Here is a 16,354-nt window from a genome sequence, read left to right as displayed (position 1 = left end):
AGGATTTCTTTTCTTTTTTTTTTTTTTTTTTTTTTGAGACAGAGTCTTGTTCTGTCACCCAGGCTGGAGTGCAGTGGTGCGATCTCGGCTCACTGCAAGCTCTGCCTCTAGGGGAAGAATTCTTAATCACTGACATTCTCTAGAAATGCTGGTGTATGGAAATGGTAATAAAAATACCAGCTTTTACTTGAATTCTTGTATTGAAATTCTCTGTAGACAATGCTTCTGTTTGTTGCCTACAGTAGACACAGGCCACTCTCAGTGCCCCACACTTGGTAGGTGACTGCTCCACCTAGAGTTTCTTATCAAGTGCCCTAGTATTGGGACCTAGTATTGGGACCATGTCCTCCAAACACCATTATTTTATTGTGTATGGCATGCTCTCTTACTTTCTGTAGGGTGAAGTTCTTGGTCCTTTTGAGGACCTTCAGCTGCTCACAGCATTGGGTGAGTTATAAAACACACCACTCTGAGGTATGTGGCCTGAAGGTGGTGATTTTGATGTCTTCATTTTGGAAAGAGTGTCACTGTCACCCACATACAATACAGATCTTTTTATGTGCTCTTCTAAATATGCACATGCTCCAAGGAACACCAAATCCTTTTCTTCCTCCCCTGTGAGATAAAATTTTCAGAAGAAAATCTGTCTCCAGGAATCAGTCTCCCCTGGCCAGTCCTTATTTACAATGTCTGCCTAACCTGTGGATCTGTCTGCCAGTGCTACAGGATCTCATATCCCTCTGTTCTCAAATGCCTATCTTTTCCCTTCCCTTCCTCCCCACCATTAGAAAAAAAGGCAGAGGTATACACAGTCATCAGCTCCTCAAACTGATTTTATTGTAATCATTGCCATCAGTGGCAATGATTTGTCCAATTTGGTTTCTCTATGTTGGACTAATTCTCCCCACCCTCCTGTGGAGATCCTGCAGATATGTTTAGGTCTCCTTTCTCTTTGATTGGATCAGTGGAGTTCTCGGTGGGCTCTTTATTCTCCAGTTGATTTGAATTTCTTTTCTTATTCTTCCTGTAGTAAAACACTAATGTTGGATATTTTGCTTTTACTGTCTCTTTCAAACTCTGTTCAGGGGCTGAGGCTCTGTCCAGATGCTTCTTCTTCTGGTAAAAAAAAAAAAAAAAAAAAAAAAAAAACAGGGAGAGGCCAGAAAGGCGTTATTTTGGGTGAAGAGGGTAGAGAATAGATAGCAAGGGGGGTTTTATAAGAAGGAATGCAGGTTGAGGAAGGGGCTTGTGTCTGAGAAGAACAAGGTGGAATCTGGGTAGGGATCTATGGGGAAGAAGAGGAGCATGGGTAGGGTCATCTGTGTTACTCCAAACTGCACGATTTTGTAAGCTCCCTGCTATTTCACAGACCTTGGTCAAAGTGAAACATTCTATAGGGGTTCAGGCTGTGAGAAACATCCTGCCTAACCACTTGACTACAAGATAGACAAAGGCCCAACTAAGAAACATTCCTATCATATCTTGCTGGGCAAAGGTCCAAGAAATACCACAATGGCATCCCACAGGAAAAAGGGTCAAACCACCTGATCATAAGAATATCTTAATATCCTGCCAGGCAGCATCCCATACTGCCCAGCTCCCTCCCACCCATACCTGTAAGTACCCCAGCCTGTAAGTGGTAGTGGGCTGTGGCATTAAGCTGGTCCCCCACTTCTGCAGCTGTCAGCAATATACCTGTGTAGGTGTTTTAGTGGTCCCCTCTTTGTGTGTCTTTCTTTAACCCTTGCCTTCCTTTCAAAACCTAACATTTTGGTGCCAAAACCTGGGATGGGGATTGAGTTCTACCAGGTAAGTCTTCTTTTGCATACTGGAAAGCAGCAAGCAGCAAAAACTAGACCTGAGCCTGTTTCCATATCCTGAGTGGACTACCTGTTTCCAGCCCAGTTCTCCTTATTGTCTCATCATCTCCAGTCCTGGGCTGACCTCTAGGTCCTGATCAAACTCACTGTCCTCTTTGCTTCCTTCCCCTTTCTGGGTGGCTCCAGGAAGGATCACCCCCATTGCTAGACCTTACATCCAACACCAGTCTCCAGTTAGTGTGTGAGTCTCCCTTTTCCTCCTTTCCAGATTTTTCTCTATTTCTGCTGGTTCTCCAGAAAATCCTAGCCCTGGATTGGAGGTCTCCCTGGTCACCAGGTGACCACAGCCTGCCTTCTCAGGGGATGCCTTCAGAATGCTTGCCATTCCAGCTGCTCTGGCCACCAGGGGACTGTGAAGAGCTGCCACAGCTCTTCGGTACATCCCAGCTCTCCTACATCCATTCTCCTGGGAGGAATTGGGTACTCACTTTTCTCCAGGGTATTCACTCCCCTTCTGGGTACTTGCTCTTTTCTGGGATATTAACTCCCTTCTGAGGTACTCGCTTCCCTTTGGGGTATTCACTACCCTCTGGAGATACTCATTCCCTTCAGATAACAAAACTTTCAACTTCCAAATTGAATATAATCTAAAAAACTTTCTCTAATGCAATGGTAAAGGATCGAAAGCACTTTGCTTATCTCTGTTCATGGGTTGCTCTCTCTCTCTGCCAATCTTGTTCACCTTTTCAAATCCTCTTCCTCAACTAAAAACCCGCAAAAATGCCTCCTCCTCAGGACAAGCCTTTCTCCTCTAATTTCGACCTGGTAAACAAAACCCCTCTCGAGGTCCCCCTCCCAACACCATTTCCTCCTTCTCCTTTGGCTCTGGCTCCTCCACCTTCTTCCTATCGCCCTCCATCTGCCCTTTGTTCTTCACCACAAACCAGGTCTCACACCCACCCCCCTAGTGCTGACAACCAGTCACACACCCAAAGGCCTTCCAAAACCCTTCCCCTGCAGGAGATTGTGAGGGACAAAGGCATAATCTGAGATCATGTTCCCATCTCTCTAGCCAACTTCTCCCATATCAAAAAGAGACTTGGCTCCTTTTCCAAAGATCCCACCTCTTTCCACAAGGAATTTTTTTATGCCACTCAATCTTATGACCTTACCTGGAAAGAAATATATTTAATACTCTCCTCCACCCTCTCCCCAGAAGACAGGGAATGCATCTGGATGGCTGAATACACTTTGATGGCTGTCCAAGCCAATGCAAACACCCTCCACCAACAAGATGCTGTCCATAACCCAATAGGGACCCTAGCTGTCCCAAGGACTTACCCCAGTTGGAATTATCAGGCAATTTCTGTGGACAGACAGAAACAAGACCATATGATATCATGCCTTGTAGCTGGCATAAATAAAGCTGCCCATGCTCTTTTCCTCTCCTGCCTTTCAAAGGCCATAAGTAAATATACCACCTAAAGCCCTGATACCAATAAGGGCAAAATCCACCTTCATTTACACTTTATCTCCCAGTCAGCCCCCAACATCCAAAAGAAACTTAAAAAACTAGAGGATGGCCCTCAAACCTCCCAAAGACATGTAATTGAAGTGGCATTTGAGGTCTTTAATAATAGAGAGGAAGAACTGAAAACCCCAAAATCCAAAAAGGACCAGACTAAATACCAAATGTTGGCAGCTGCCATTCAACAGGTTTCCCAACGCATACAGAAGTCCTCAATCTTGCAACAGTCGTTGCTAGGAGTCTGTTATAAGTACAGCCAACAGGGACACTGGGCAAAAGCCTGCCCTAATCCCAGGACACCCAGGAAACATTGCCCCATCTGTGTTATCAAGGAACACTGAAAGTCATACTGTGCTCAGCAAAACTTTTCATCCGGCTTCATAACCTCTAACTGAAGACTGACAGGGCCTGGAGCCGACCCGCCACCTCCCCTCTCCCCGCCCAACACCACCATCACCACCTCAGAACCCAGGATAACACTTTCAGTCTCTAGTAAGCCCGTGTCTTTCCTATTGGATACAGTGGATAGTTATTCAGTTTTACCAGAATATTCTGGACCTCTCCTCAGTTCCTCTATCTCTATTGTGAGAGGCAATGAAATCCCCTCTAGGCACAAACAGACTGGTCCTTTATTATACAATCTATGCAACACCCCCCTTCACCCACACCTTCCTGGTTATCCTTCAGTGTCCTATCCCTATCTTGGGGTGGGAAATGTTAAGTAAATTCCAGAACTCCATGCAATGTGGCTCCTACAATTCTACTCCTTTTATTTTACTCTGCCACCCAAATGCTTCCCTCTCCTCCCCCTCATCTTCATTATCCACCCTGTTACCTACTGTTAATTCTAAAGTTTGGAACGTTTCTAAACCCACAATAGCCACACACAACATCCCAGGTAAAATAACCCTTCAAACTCCTCCACTTTCCTTCATCAGTCTCAATATCCCCTTAACCCAGCTGGCCTCAGGGCCCTCAAACCTATTATCTGTAAAGTTTAACAAGCTCAAATTCTCAAGTCTGTCAACTTTCGCTACAACCATCCCCATCCTGGTTGTCCAAAAGACAGATGGGTCTTACCTCTTGGTCCAGGATCTTGGAGTTGTTAACCAGGTGATGGTACCAATTCATTAGGCGGTCCCCAACCCATATACTTTACTCTCCCATATTGCCCCATCCACCATACACTTCTCTGAATTTGATCTAAAAGATGCCTTTTTCACTATTCCCTTAAATCTGGCTTCCCCAAATCTTTTTTGCTTTCATGTAGTCAAATCCTAATACTCACACGTTCACCCAACTAACATGGACCATACTCCCACAGGGGTTCCAGGATAGCACCCACCTATTCAGACGGGCCCTCACCAAGGACCTAGCTGAACTTTCCCTTCCTTTTGGCACCCTCCTCCAATATGTCAATGACCTCCTTCTCTGTAGTCCCTCCCTTAACCTGTCAATACAACACACCACTAAGGTTTTAAACTTCCTCCATAATTGAGGATATCGGGTCTCACTCACAAAAGCTCAGATAGCCCAAACCCAGGTTCCTTACCTTCAGTTTCTCCTAACCTCTAATTCTAGGGCCATCCCAACCCAACAAAATGAGCTAATTCAGGACATGCCCCTTCCCCACGCCAAAAAGGACCTCTTCTCCTTCTTGAGCCTTGTGGGATACTTCCAGCTGTGCATTCCCAACTTTGACTTGCTGGCCAAGCTGCTTTACACGGCCTCACATGGGCCCATCCTAAAACGCCTGAACCCAGCTTGCCCCATCAGCTCCCACTTAAAAAATAAATAAATAAATAAATAAATAAATAAATAAATAATGCCCTTTAAAGGCCCCGTCACTAGGACTGCCCAATCCCACCATCCTGTACTTTGTATGTACATTCTGCCCAAGGCCTTGCTCTTGAACTACTCTGCCAAACATACAGCGATGCCCCAGAAGCCATTGCACACCTCTCAAAACAATTGGACTCTATCATCCAAGGCTGGTCACTCTGACTAAAAATCTTGGATATGGCCACCTTGCTGGCCTTAGAGGCACGGAAACTCCCTCTCAACCAACACATTACTGTTGCATCTTCTCATAACCTACAGGACGTCATAAACCATCAATCCCTTCTATCCCTCCCATCATCCCGCTTACAGCAGGTACATGCCTTACTCATAGCTAACCCTGTAATCACCTTCAAGAGATATAAAACTCTCAACTCAGCCACCCTCCTCCTTGTTAATAACTCTAACTCTAAGCTCTCTCACTCCTGCCTGGACCTCTTAAACTCCCTCTCCTCCCGCTTCCAACATATTTCAAAAGCTCCTTTGAGGGGAACACCTACATGGTTCATTAATGGAAGCTCTTTAAGGGAGCCATGTCCAGCAGCTGTCCAAGTCATCATTGCCAAAAATGAACTCCTAGAATCCAATGCTCTCTCACTCCATACTACCTTTCAACAAGAAAAGCTAGTAGCCCTAACCCGGGATCTCACCCTAGCAAATAGAAGGAGAGTTAACAGTCAAACCAATTCCAAATATGTGTGGCACATCCTACACTCTCACACCTTAGTCTGGCAGGGAAGGGGTTTTCTAACTACAAAAGGAACCCCCATGAGAAATAGGAAACTTGCACACAAGCTGCTGGAGGTGGCTAAACTACCACCGAAGGCCACCATTATCCACTGAAAGGGACACCAAAAAGCTACTGATGCCATAACAAAGGGAAACTTCTGAACACATTCAGCAACCCGGCAGGCAGCCCTTAAAATTTCATCATTATTGCCCATTTTTCCCAGCATACAACTTGTATATACCCAGGAGGAATAAACCCCACTTGCCCAGGCTGGCGCCATTCGGGAAAAAATGGTTCTACCTCAATGATAAAAGTGTCTTGCCCAAGTATTAAAAACCTTCTGTACTTTTATATGTGCACAACCATTTCCATGCTTGTTACTGCCCCTACTCCGGCTTTTAAAAACTTCTATACATTCTTCCACCGTGGCTGCCCATCTCAAAGATATTACTAAGGCATCTTCCCTTTGCACTTAAACTTCCCCTCAGGAAGCTATCAAATCATCTCCTTTCTCATACACCAGGCCTGAGGACACACACCAGGACAGGACTAACAAATCAGCTTCACCCACGTGTCTCCCAACAAATGATTCCTATACCTTCTGATAATAGTAGATACATTCTTTGGATGGATGAAAGCTTTTCCTACAACCACCGAAAAGGCACACACCATCACTTCTGTTCTCTTCACTCGTATTATCCACAGGTTTAAACTCTCCTCTTGAATTCAGTCAGACAATGGGCCAACATTTGTTTTACAGGTTAACAAACAGCTGGCAAAGGCTCTAAACATTAAGTGGGCCTTCCATATTCCTTACCTCCCCTAATCTTCAGGTAATTTAAAAAAAAGAAAAAAAACCCCTAGAGGTTAAAATGGCCCAGGCTTCACTTCTCCTATTGGTCCTCATGCATTTATAAGCCATTTCCCCAAAGCCCCTCAGCCTAAGTCCTATTCCCCCCAGCCCAAAAGTCCATCCTCAGAACGCTCCTCCCTGTCCTACAACCAGGGGACTGGGTCTGAGTCGCAGACTCCCCCTCCTCCCGTCTCCAACCTAAGTGGACGGATCCTCACCAGGTTATCCTAACTACCCCCACAGTGGCAAAGCTAACATCCTTTCCACACTGAATGCACCATTCCAAACTAAAAAGAGCACCAGATCTACATCTAGAAATTTCCTCACCCCCAAATTATTCTCTCTCCCTCACAGGACAAACCTCACTGCACTTAACAAGAATTTCAGAAGTTGCCAACCCAGAACACCTTAGTGCATAACAATCTCTGTCTCCAATTTCCAATATTTTACCTCCAACTTTATTTTAGATCTTTCCTGGTTTCCCTTCCCCATGTCCCTGGATAGTCCTGCCAGTTTCTCACACTAATGCAGGAGGTATGACTGCAGGGCACCTTCCAAAATTTCACTCCTACTCAAATCTCCTTTTTCTCCTTTTGCCCTCTTTGTCTGTGGAATATTCTAAGTCCCCACCCCAAACCTCTAACAGTTGAGCCCCCTTCATCAGCCTCATACGTTGCTTCTTAAATCAGTCACACTCCCATCTTTCTTCCAACAGTTCAATTCATTTGTCCACACAAATCCAGCAGTTCACAGCCCTTCCTTTCAAACTGTCCACATAAACCTGGTCCAAAATAAACCTGCATCTCACCTACTCAGCCAACTCATTCCCCAAACCTGTTTATAATCTTGCTCAGCTAAACACCTTTTCCCCCAATCCATCAAATCCACCCACACAGTCACACACAGGGCTGTCACCCTCCTTTGCCTCATAGCCTCCTAACTAAACATGATACAAGTCGGATTCCATAAAACACCTCTTACCAAACCCTCCCCTCTCTGACGGTGCCACTCTCCATGTATTCAACTCAAGGGTGCTCCCTGGAAAAAATCCACAAACATTTCCCTCAACTGCAACCTGTATCCTTCTGCCCTATCAGGACCGCAATGACTATTAGTTACAAAAACCCACTTATCTCTCTCTCTCCAAAAGCAACCTTCACCTCCTCCCCCACCAGCATTTTCTCTCATGCCTTCAGAGTGGCTACCCTTGCTGGCAGCTATTCAACTTGGAAAAACATAAAAGTTAAAACAAAGGGTTTGTGCACAATTCAACCCCCACCTTCTCATGGCTTGCCACCATGACCTATAACTTTTGTCTGTCCACCCCCAGTGTCTTCTTCCTTTGTGGCACAAACTCTTATCTCTGCCTACTGGCCAATTGGTCAGGAACATGCACCCTGGTGTTTCAGTCTAGACATTGACATTTTGCCTAACAAGCAGACCATCCAGGTTCCTTTAGTAGCTTCTGTCTCATCTTCCTCCACACACACTAAGCAGGCTCTACATCTCATTCTAGTGTTAGCAGAACTGAACATCTCTGCTGCACTCAGCACTGGCGTAGCAGGTGGCCCCTTTCTTAGGGCCCTTAATCTTCCTCCTCCTGATACTACAATTGGCCCAGGTATACTCACCTTCATATCCTGCTTTATCTCCCGAAGGCCAAACTCCCTCGTCCAGGCAGCCACCCAGCAACACATTAATACCATCGTTCTCCTCTGCCAAGTCCAGTACCAGTGCCCCCAGGAAAACAACTATGAAGTCCAACACCCACTGCTTCAAAACCCAAACCCTGATTACAGCTCCCCTATTCAGCAGGAGGCAGCCAGATACTCAACAACGCCCCTCTTCCTTTTATACTAAAGTAGAAGGCAAGAATATTAGTTTAAACTGCACTATTTTGTAAGCTCCCTTCTAGTTTGCAGACCTTGGTCAAAGTGAAACATTCCACGGGGGTTCTGGCCTTGAGAAAAATCCCACCTAACCGCCTGACCACAAGGTAGATAAAAGCCCAACTAAAGAAACATCCCTATCATATCTTGTTGGGCCTAAAGGTCCAAGCAACACCATGGTGACATCCCACCAGAGAAAGGGCCAAACTGCCTGATCATAATAACATCTTGTCAATATTCTGCCAGGCAGGAAGCCATACTGCCCAAACCTCTCCCACCCATACCTGTAAGTACGCCAGCCTGTATGCAGCGGTGGGCTCTGGCATTAAGCTGCTCCCCCATTTCTGCTGATGTCTGCAGTATACCCGTGTTGCTGTTTGACCCGCCCCCTATCTGTGTGTCTTTCTTTCACCCTTGCCTTCCCTTGAAAACCTAACAATCTGACCTTGTCAACTTTTCTGTTGTTGGATTCACAGGGGCTTTTCATTTTATTCTCTTTGGTGCTTGAAGTTGGCTCTTCCATGATTATGGTTGGTTGGAGAATTTCTACACTAGACTCTTCTAGGGTGCAGATTTCCACAGCTGTATTGAAGCTTTCCAGTGGGCTGTCCCAGAGCTTTTGCCCACCCTGTATATATACCCACCTGAGAGCAAAACAAAGCCACACCCTTGAGCTTTGTTTGATCATACAGGCAGCGTCCCAGCCAATGGCAGTCCTGGGGTGGCTTTGGCATCACAAAGCACCACTGCTGCCCACTCCCTGGGCTTGCGGGGGAGGTGAAAGTGGTGTAGAGGAAACCAAATGTTGTTGTTGTTTCGGCATCCCCTGAAGACGATGCATCCCAAATGGATCTGCCGCCGCTCCTCATTTCTCCATGTTTAATGTTCATGGCTCACATGGAAGCGAGAGGATGGTTCCTTCAAGCCCTTCCCCACAGCCATTCCTAGTAAGTGATTCATTCTTTTGTCTTCCAGCACCCACCATGCCCTAGTATTTTACATGTCTCACCTCAAATCCCTCCAAGCTAGTGTAGCTACATTTAGTTATTGGTGGAGATGTGAATTATCCCACTTCCCTCCTACAGTTCCTTCATATTCACCTTGAAGACCATTAACTTTCAGGTTTCTGCCAGGCAAATTTCAATCCATGTTCTTTTTTCCAATGTCCATGGGGTCCTCTTAAGTTTTCTATTTCTAGTCTGAAATCATGGCCTTCAGTCTGCCAGAACTTCAGTGAATAAACATTCTTACTGGGTATCCTAGTCTTGTTTCAACTCAGGGGTGTATGTTCATAGCAAATGTAGTCTCCCAACATGGATTTTACCAGTGTGTAGGGTTGGGGGAGGAGTGGGTATACATATACTGCAAATTGTTCTGAGTGTTTACATGCAGAATACTATCTAACACCAACATGTGCACCAGTGTGGGCATTGTTAAATTTTGTAATGGAGATTGTATCCAGTGCAAAAGAAAAAAAAGGCATTTAGTGTGGAAGGGGAGAAGTAAAATTATCCTTCGTCAAAGACTACATGAGAGCCTGTGTAGAAAAATCAATCTTAAAAAAAAAGGCTTCTATAATAATTGAGATTAGCAAGATTGCAGGATAGGAGATCAACACACAAATCAATTGTATGTTTATATGTTAGAAGTTATATATTAGAAGTTTATATATTAGAACAGTCAGTGTTTCAGCCAATGGTAGTCCTAGGGTGGACTGGTAGTTAATTTCAACAACCAGAATTTGAAATTAAGAACAGTGCAATTTAAAATATCACAAAAAAATTAAAGGCTTTAGGATAAATCTGAACAAAAATGTAAATGACTTACTTGTACAGTTAAAACTACAAAAATTGCAATGATAAATTAATAACATAAGGAAAAATCGAGATGTATGCTCTGATTTTCGGTTAGAAGATTCAATATTGTAAGATGTCAGTTATTTCCAAATTCATCTGTAGATTCAACTCAAACCTAATAAAAATTCTAAAAAGGTTTCTTAATAGAAATTGACAGGATAATTATAATATTCATATGGAAATGTAATGGGCCTAGAACAGCCAAAAGAAAAGTGTTGAATCTTAAAAAGCTCTGGATTGCATCACTGTCAATGTTCTAGTTTTGATAGTGTAACGTGGTGGTGTACTGAAGATTTTACCATTGGGAGAGGCTGGTTGAAGGATACATAAGGTCTCTATGTACATATCTTTGAAGCTTCTTGAGAACTTAAAATTGTTTCAAAATAAAAAGATAAAAATATTTTAAAAGAGAGAGGGCCAAAGATACAGGAGGTATGGTCCTAGATTTCTCTCACATGTTGACACCTGTCTAATTCTCTATAGGAAGTCACAAAAATCAATAATAGGAAAAATAAAATAAAATGAAAGAGCAGTAGACCCTAGATTTTTGTTTCAGTGCTCATTGAGCTCACATATCTTTATTTCATATACCATTAAATCAAGAAAGTCCTAGCAAAGTACCCTGCTGAACTCCAAACACAACCAATTTATAGCATTCCCATGAGTGCCATCTAAAAGCGAAGAAACCAAAAGAACATTGTTATTAAGGTATACATTTTTCTTAGTGAAACCCAGATGTGGTCTAGAGATTAACAATTTTATTTATTAAATACTAACAAGCTAACTTCAAAGGATTTAATTTTTTTTTGGACTCTTGCCTGCAATTAACAGTGAGAACATCACCCTGACTTGTCATGTTATTAAAAAAAAACTGAACAAATAAACAAAAACCAAAAGGCATACCACATAAAATAGGGTAGGTCAAAAACTGATTAAAATTGCTGAAAATAATAGATTTCAATTACCTTATTACCTTTTATAATTGTTTTCTAAATTTGTTTATCAAAAAATGTTTTGATGGGTATATCACTATCCAATGAAAATTTATCAAAATGTTAGGAACACATTCAGTGCATATTTCTATGGAAAGATTACAACTGACTTTATAAAATAACTCCTATTGAAATCTTTAGTGATGATGTTATATTTTCCACCAAAAGGAATAATAAAAAATTAAAGGCCATCAGTGTACAATAAGTTCATTGTATTGAACTTTTTTTTTTTTTTTTTTTTTTTGAGACGGAGTCTCGCTCTGTCGCCCAGGCTGGAGTGCAGTGGCCGGATCTCAGCTCACTGCAAGCTCCGCCTCCCGGGTTTACACCATTCTCCTGCCTCAGCCTCCGGAGTAGCTGGGACTCCAGGTGCCCGCCACCACGCCCGGCTAGATTTTTGTATTTTTTAGTAGAGACGGGGTTTCACTGTGTTAGCCAGGATGGTCTTGATCTCCTGACCTCGTGATCCACCCGTCTCGGCCTCCCAAAGTGCTGGGATTACAGGCTTGAGCCACCGCGCCCGGCCTGTATTGAACTTTTTTATTTCTGATGTTTTCAGTCTTCAAGAATATTCTTCTTTATCATATTAAGTTGAGGAACTACTCAAAATGACTTGCCTATGTCATGCTATAAGTCAGAAATGAACCAGGATGAGAACCAGGGACTCCTGGAAACCTTTTCAGCTCTTGTTTTGGGGCCTTTGTACAAATGATATTATAAAGTGATACTAGTTTAGTTATAATAATAACCATCAACTACATTTTAATGATTTTTTTACACATTTTAAGCTGTCTAAGGCAGGTTTTAATAGTGTAATGTGGTATAGGATAGGATCTTCCTGGGATTTGCCCCATTCTGTGGCCACAAACAGCAAGGTGTTAGAGGCCAACCATATATTTCCCTCTGGAGCACAGACAGTTGAATAGCAATCAATGAAAAAGAGTTGAGTATGGGAGAGGAATACATCCTACTACTGGCTTTGCATGTGAATGGATGAGTGACTTTGAAAAATACCAGCACTATTACCTCCACTTCAACGACTACTACCTGTACACTACTATTAATACTACTGGCAATAGATTCCATACACCAAGAACCTACTATATGCCAGGCTCTGGTATAATCATTCTAGGTCAAACAGGAAACAGATGGTACATGCAAAATGGAATAATTTGACAAATATTTGTCTGCAAAGGAATTACTTACAGACAGATGTGGGGAGACCATCAGAGATAGTGCTAGTAGTAACTGCCATCACTCCAGACCCAAAGGAATGAGAGCAGGAAGGAAGTGGTTACTAGAACCTGGAAAGATCAATAATCATGAGGAAATGACTATTTCTAGAGGAACAGTGACCTCTACCAAGAGACTCATCCAGCCCGGGATGATTCACAGGGAGGGAGCCAGGAGAATAGGTCCACAGTCCTCACTCTCCTTCCTTTCTCCCTCCTACCTCCAGCTCTCCTTGGGGCTTTTCATTAGCCAAACCCAGTGGACACCAGAGAGTTCAGGAGCCCATTGAGAGAATCCTTCCTAAATAGCCTCTCAGAACAGCACAGGTGAAGAATGGTGGTGAGTGGATCTGGAAAGGCAGAGGGAAGATGTTCAGCAGAGATGCAATACTCACAGCAGTCCCAGGAGGTAGATATCATCACGGGGATCTGATTTACTGATAAGGAAACTGAGGCCCAGAGAAGCTCAATAACTCAATAATTGTGAAACAGTGTTCAAACCTGGGTTCATTCTGCCCTAAATCTCATATTTTTTCTGCTACTCTGGGTAAATTGCATACTCTCTGTAGTCTTCAGATCCCCTAGCTGTAGAATGAGTACATTGGAACAACGAATGTCATTTAAAAACTATGCTATGATTGTGTAATCCTCACCTTTAAAGATACTATGATTTTTTAAAACTTTAGGTAATATTATGATTAAAGCCAACCAGACTTACAATTCCACAGTGTAAAACTCTGTGTGGTGGGGCTATCCTGCCTTGAACTACCCTGGTTTTTCTTTCTGATTCTATTACCACTGGGAGAATACTAGCGCCTAAGAACAAAGGTCTTGGTTTAATATGCAGGATTAGCCAAGAAATAGGATGCTTTAAGCAGAAGTAAGCTGTCAAAGACCATCAAGTCTCTCAATAACTCTTAAGTGAGCACATATTCTGTCTCAAGCACTGGGCTAGTCATAGGGATATAAAGACCATTGTCCTTGTTCTGCACCTTTTGAAGAAAATTGTTCTTCATGCCGCCCCAAAAATGTATTCTATACCTGGCATATTGAAAAGATATCCTGAGGTAATGTCCAGCCTGACAAAATAAAATTGACACTTTAAAATCAAAATTTCTGAGGAGTCAGAAATTTTCTACAGTGCTCAACATTTTAATTTTTTCTTTTAAATTATTTTTTGTTATTAATTTTTGTGAGTACAGAGTAGATACATATATTTATGGGGTACGTGAGATGTTTTAATACATGCATGCAATAAGGAATAATCACATCATGAAGAATGAGGTATTCATCCCTTCAAGCATTTATCCTTCATGTTACAAACAACCCAATAGTATTCTTTTGGTTACTTTGAAATGTACACTTATGTTATTATTGGCTGCAGTCACTCTATTTTGCTATCAAATAGTAGGTCTTACTCATTTGTTCTATTTTATGTAACCAAACTTTCCCCACCATCCTTCCAACCCCTAAATACACATCCTATCCTCTGGTTAGCATCCTACTACTCTATGTCCATTAGTTCAATTGTTTTGATATTTAGATCCCCCCAAATAAGTGAGAACATGAGATGTTTGTCTTTCTGTGCCTGGCTTGTTTCACTAAGCATAATAATCTCCAGTTCCATCCATGTGGTTTCAAATGACAGGATATCATTTGTACTTAATAGTACATCATTGTGTATACGTACCCCATTTTTTTCTTCATTTTTCTATTGGTGGACTTTTAGGTTACTTTCAGCTCTTAGCTATTGTAAACAGTGCTGCAACAAACATGAGAGTTCAGTTGTCTTTTCAGTATAACTAATTCTTTTCTTACGGGTATATACCCAATAGTAGGTGTCTTGGATCACATGGTGGCTCTATTTAGGTTTTTGAGGAACCTTCAAACTGTTGAGTAACCTTCAAGCTGTGGTTGTATTAATTTACGTTTCCAACAGTGTACATCTCCACATCCTTGCCAGCATTTGCTATTGCCTGTCTTTGTATATAAGCCAATTTAACTGAAGTAAGACAAGATTTCATTGTAGTTTTTACTTGCATTTCTCTGATGATCCGTGATGAGCACCTTTTCACATTCCTGTTTGCCGTTAGCATGTCTTCTTTTGAAAAATGTTTATTCAAATCTATTGGCTGTTTTTTTATAAGACTATTAGATTTTTTTCCTATAGAGTTTGAGCTACTCATATATTCTATATATTAATCTCTTGTCAGATGGGTAGTTAGAAAATATTTTCTCCCATTCTGTGGGTTGTCACTTCACTTTGTTGATTGTCTTATTTGCTGTGCTGAAACTTTTAAACTTGATGTGATTTCATTGGTTCACTTTTGTTTTGGTTACATGTGCTTGTGGGATATTACTCAAGACATTTTTGCCAAGACCGATGTCCTGCAGTTTCATCAATGATTTCTTGTAGTACTTTCATAGTTTGATGCCTTACATTTAAGTATTTCATCCATTTTGATTTATGTTTTGTATACGACTAGAGATGAGTCTAGTTTCATTCTTTGCATATGGATATTCAGTTTTCACAGCACTATTTATTGAAGGAACTGTCTTTTCCCCAGTATATGTTCTTGGCACCCTTGATGAAAATGAGTTCACTGTAGGTGTTTGGGGTTTGCTTCTGGGTTTTATGTTCTTTTCCACTCGTCTATGTGTCTATTTTTAAGCCAATACCATGCTGTTTCGCTTACTATAACTCTGTAGTATAATTTGAAGTCAGGTACTGTAAGTTCTACAGTTTTGCTCATTTTTCTTAGGGTAACTTTGGCTATTCTGGGTGGTTTGTAGTTCCATATAAGTTTTAGAATTCTTTTTTTCTATTTCTGTGAAGAATGTCTTTGGTACTTTTATAGGAATTTGATTGAATCTGTATATTGCTTTGGGTAATATGGACATTATAACAGTATTGTGTCTTCTAATACATGGACACAGAATATCTTTCCATTTTGTTGTGTCTCCTTCAATTTCTTTCATCAGTGTGTTATACTTTTCATTATTGAGATCTTTCATTTCATTTATTAATTCCTGGGTATTGAGTTTTATTTGTGGCTATTGTAGATGGGACTATATTTTTATTTTATTCAGATTGTTACTTTTGGAATATAGAAATGTTATTTTTATGTTAATATTGCATCCTGAAGCTTTAAATAATGTATCAATTCCATTTTTTTTTTTTTTTTTGCAGTCTTCAGGTTTTTACAAATATAAGATCATACTATCTGCAAACAAGGATAATTTGAATCTTTCTACTCCAATTTGGATGCTCTTTTTTTTCTATCTCTTGTCTGATTGCTCTTGCTTTGACTTCCAGTATTATGTTCCAAAACAGTGTTGGAAGTGGGCATCATTGTTATCTTTCGGATCTTAGAAGGAGGCTTTATGTTTTCCTACATTCAGTGTAATACTATCTGTGGGTCTGTCATATATGGCTTTTATTCTGTTCAGGAATATTTTCTTCAGGATTTTTATCATGAAAGATATTAAATTTCATCAAGTGCATTTTCAGCTTCAATTAAGATGACCATATGGTTATTGTCCTTCAATCTGTTGATAGGATGTATAACATTGATAATTTGCATATGTTGAACCATCCTTGCATCCCAGGGATAA

At 41.6% G+C, this 16,354-nt stretch overlaps 1 protein-coding gene across 1 annotated transcript; it reads right to left on the bottom strand.

The window, feature by feature from the left end:
* Positions 1 to 815: 815 nt before the first annotated feature.
* SPANXN4 (SPANX family member N4) lies at positions 816 to 9,269 on the bottom strand. Its single transcript, XM_005594739.3, has 2 exons — positions 9,105 to 9,269; positions 816 to 1,116 (listed from the first exon to the last, which is right to left on the bottom strand). The coding sequence occupies exons 1-2, from the start codon at positions 9,180 to 9,182 to the stop codon at positions 895 to 897; spliced, it is 300 nt and encodes a 99-aa protein (XP_005594796.1). The 5' UTR covers positions 9,183 to 9,269; the 3' UTR covers positions 816 to 894.
* Positions 9,270 to 16,354: the final 7,085 nt, after the last annotated feature.

Source organism: Macaca fascicularis, chromosome X (assembly GCF_037993035.2).
Source record: "Macaca fascicularis isolate 582-1 chromosome X, T2T-MFA8v1.1".
Classification (NCBI taxonomy): Eukaryota; Metazoa; Chordata; class Mammalia; order Primates; family Cercopithecidae; genus Macaca; species Macaca fascicularis.
Note: the sequence above shows the minus strand (reverse complement) of the source record. Positions and strands in the feature narration are given on the sequence as shown.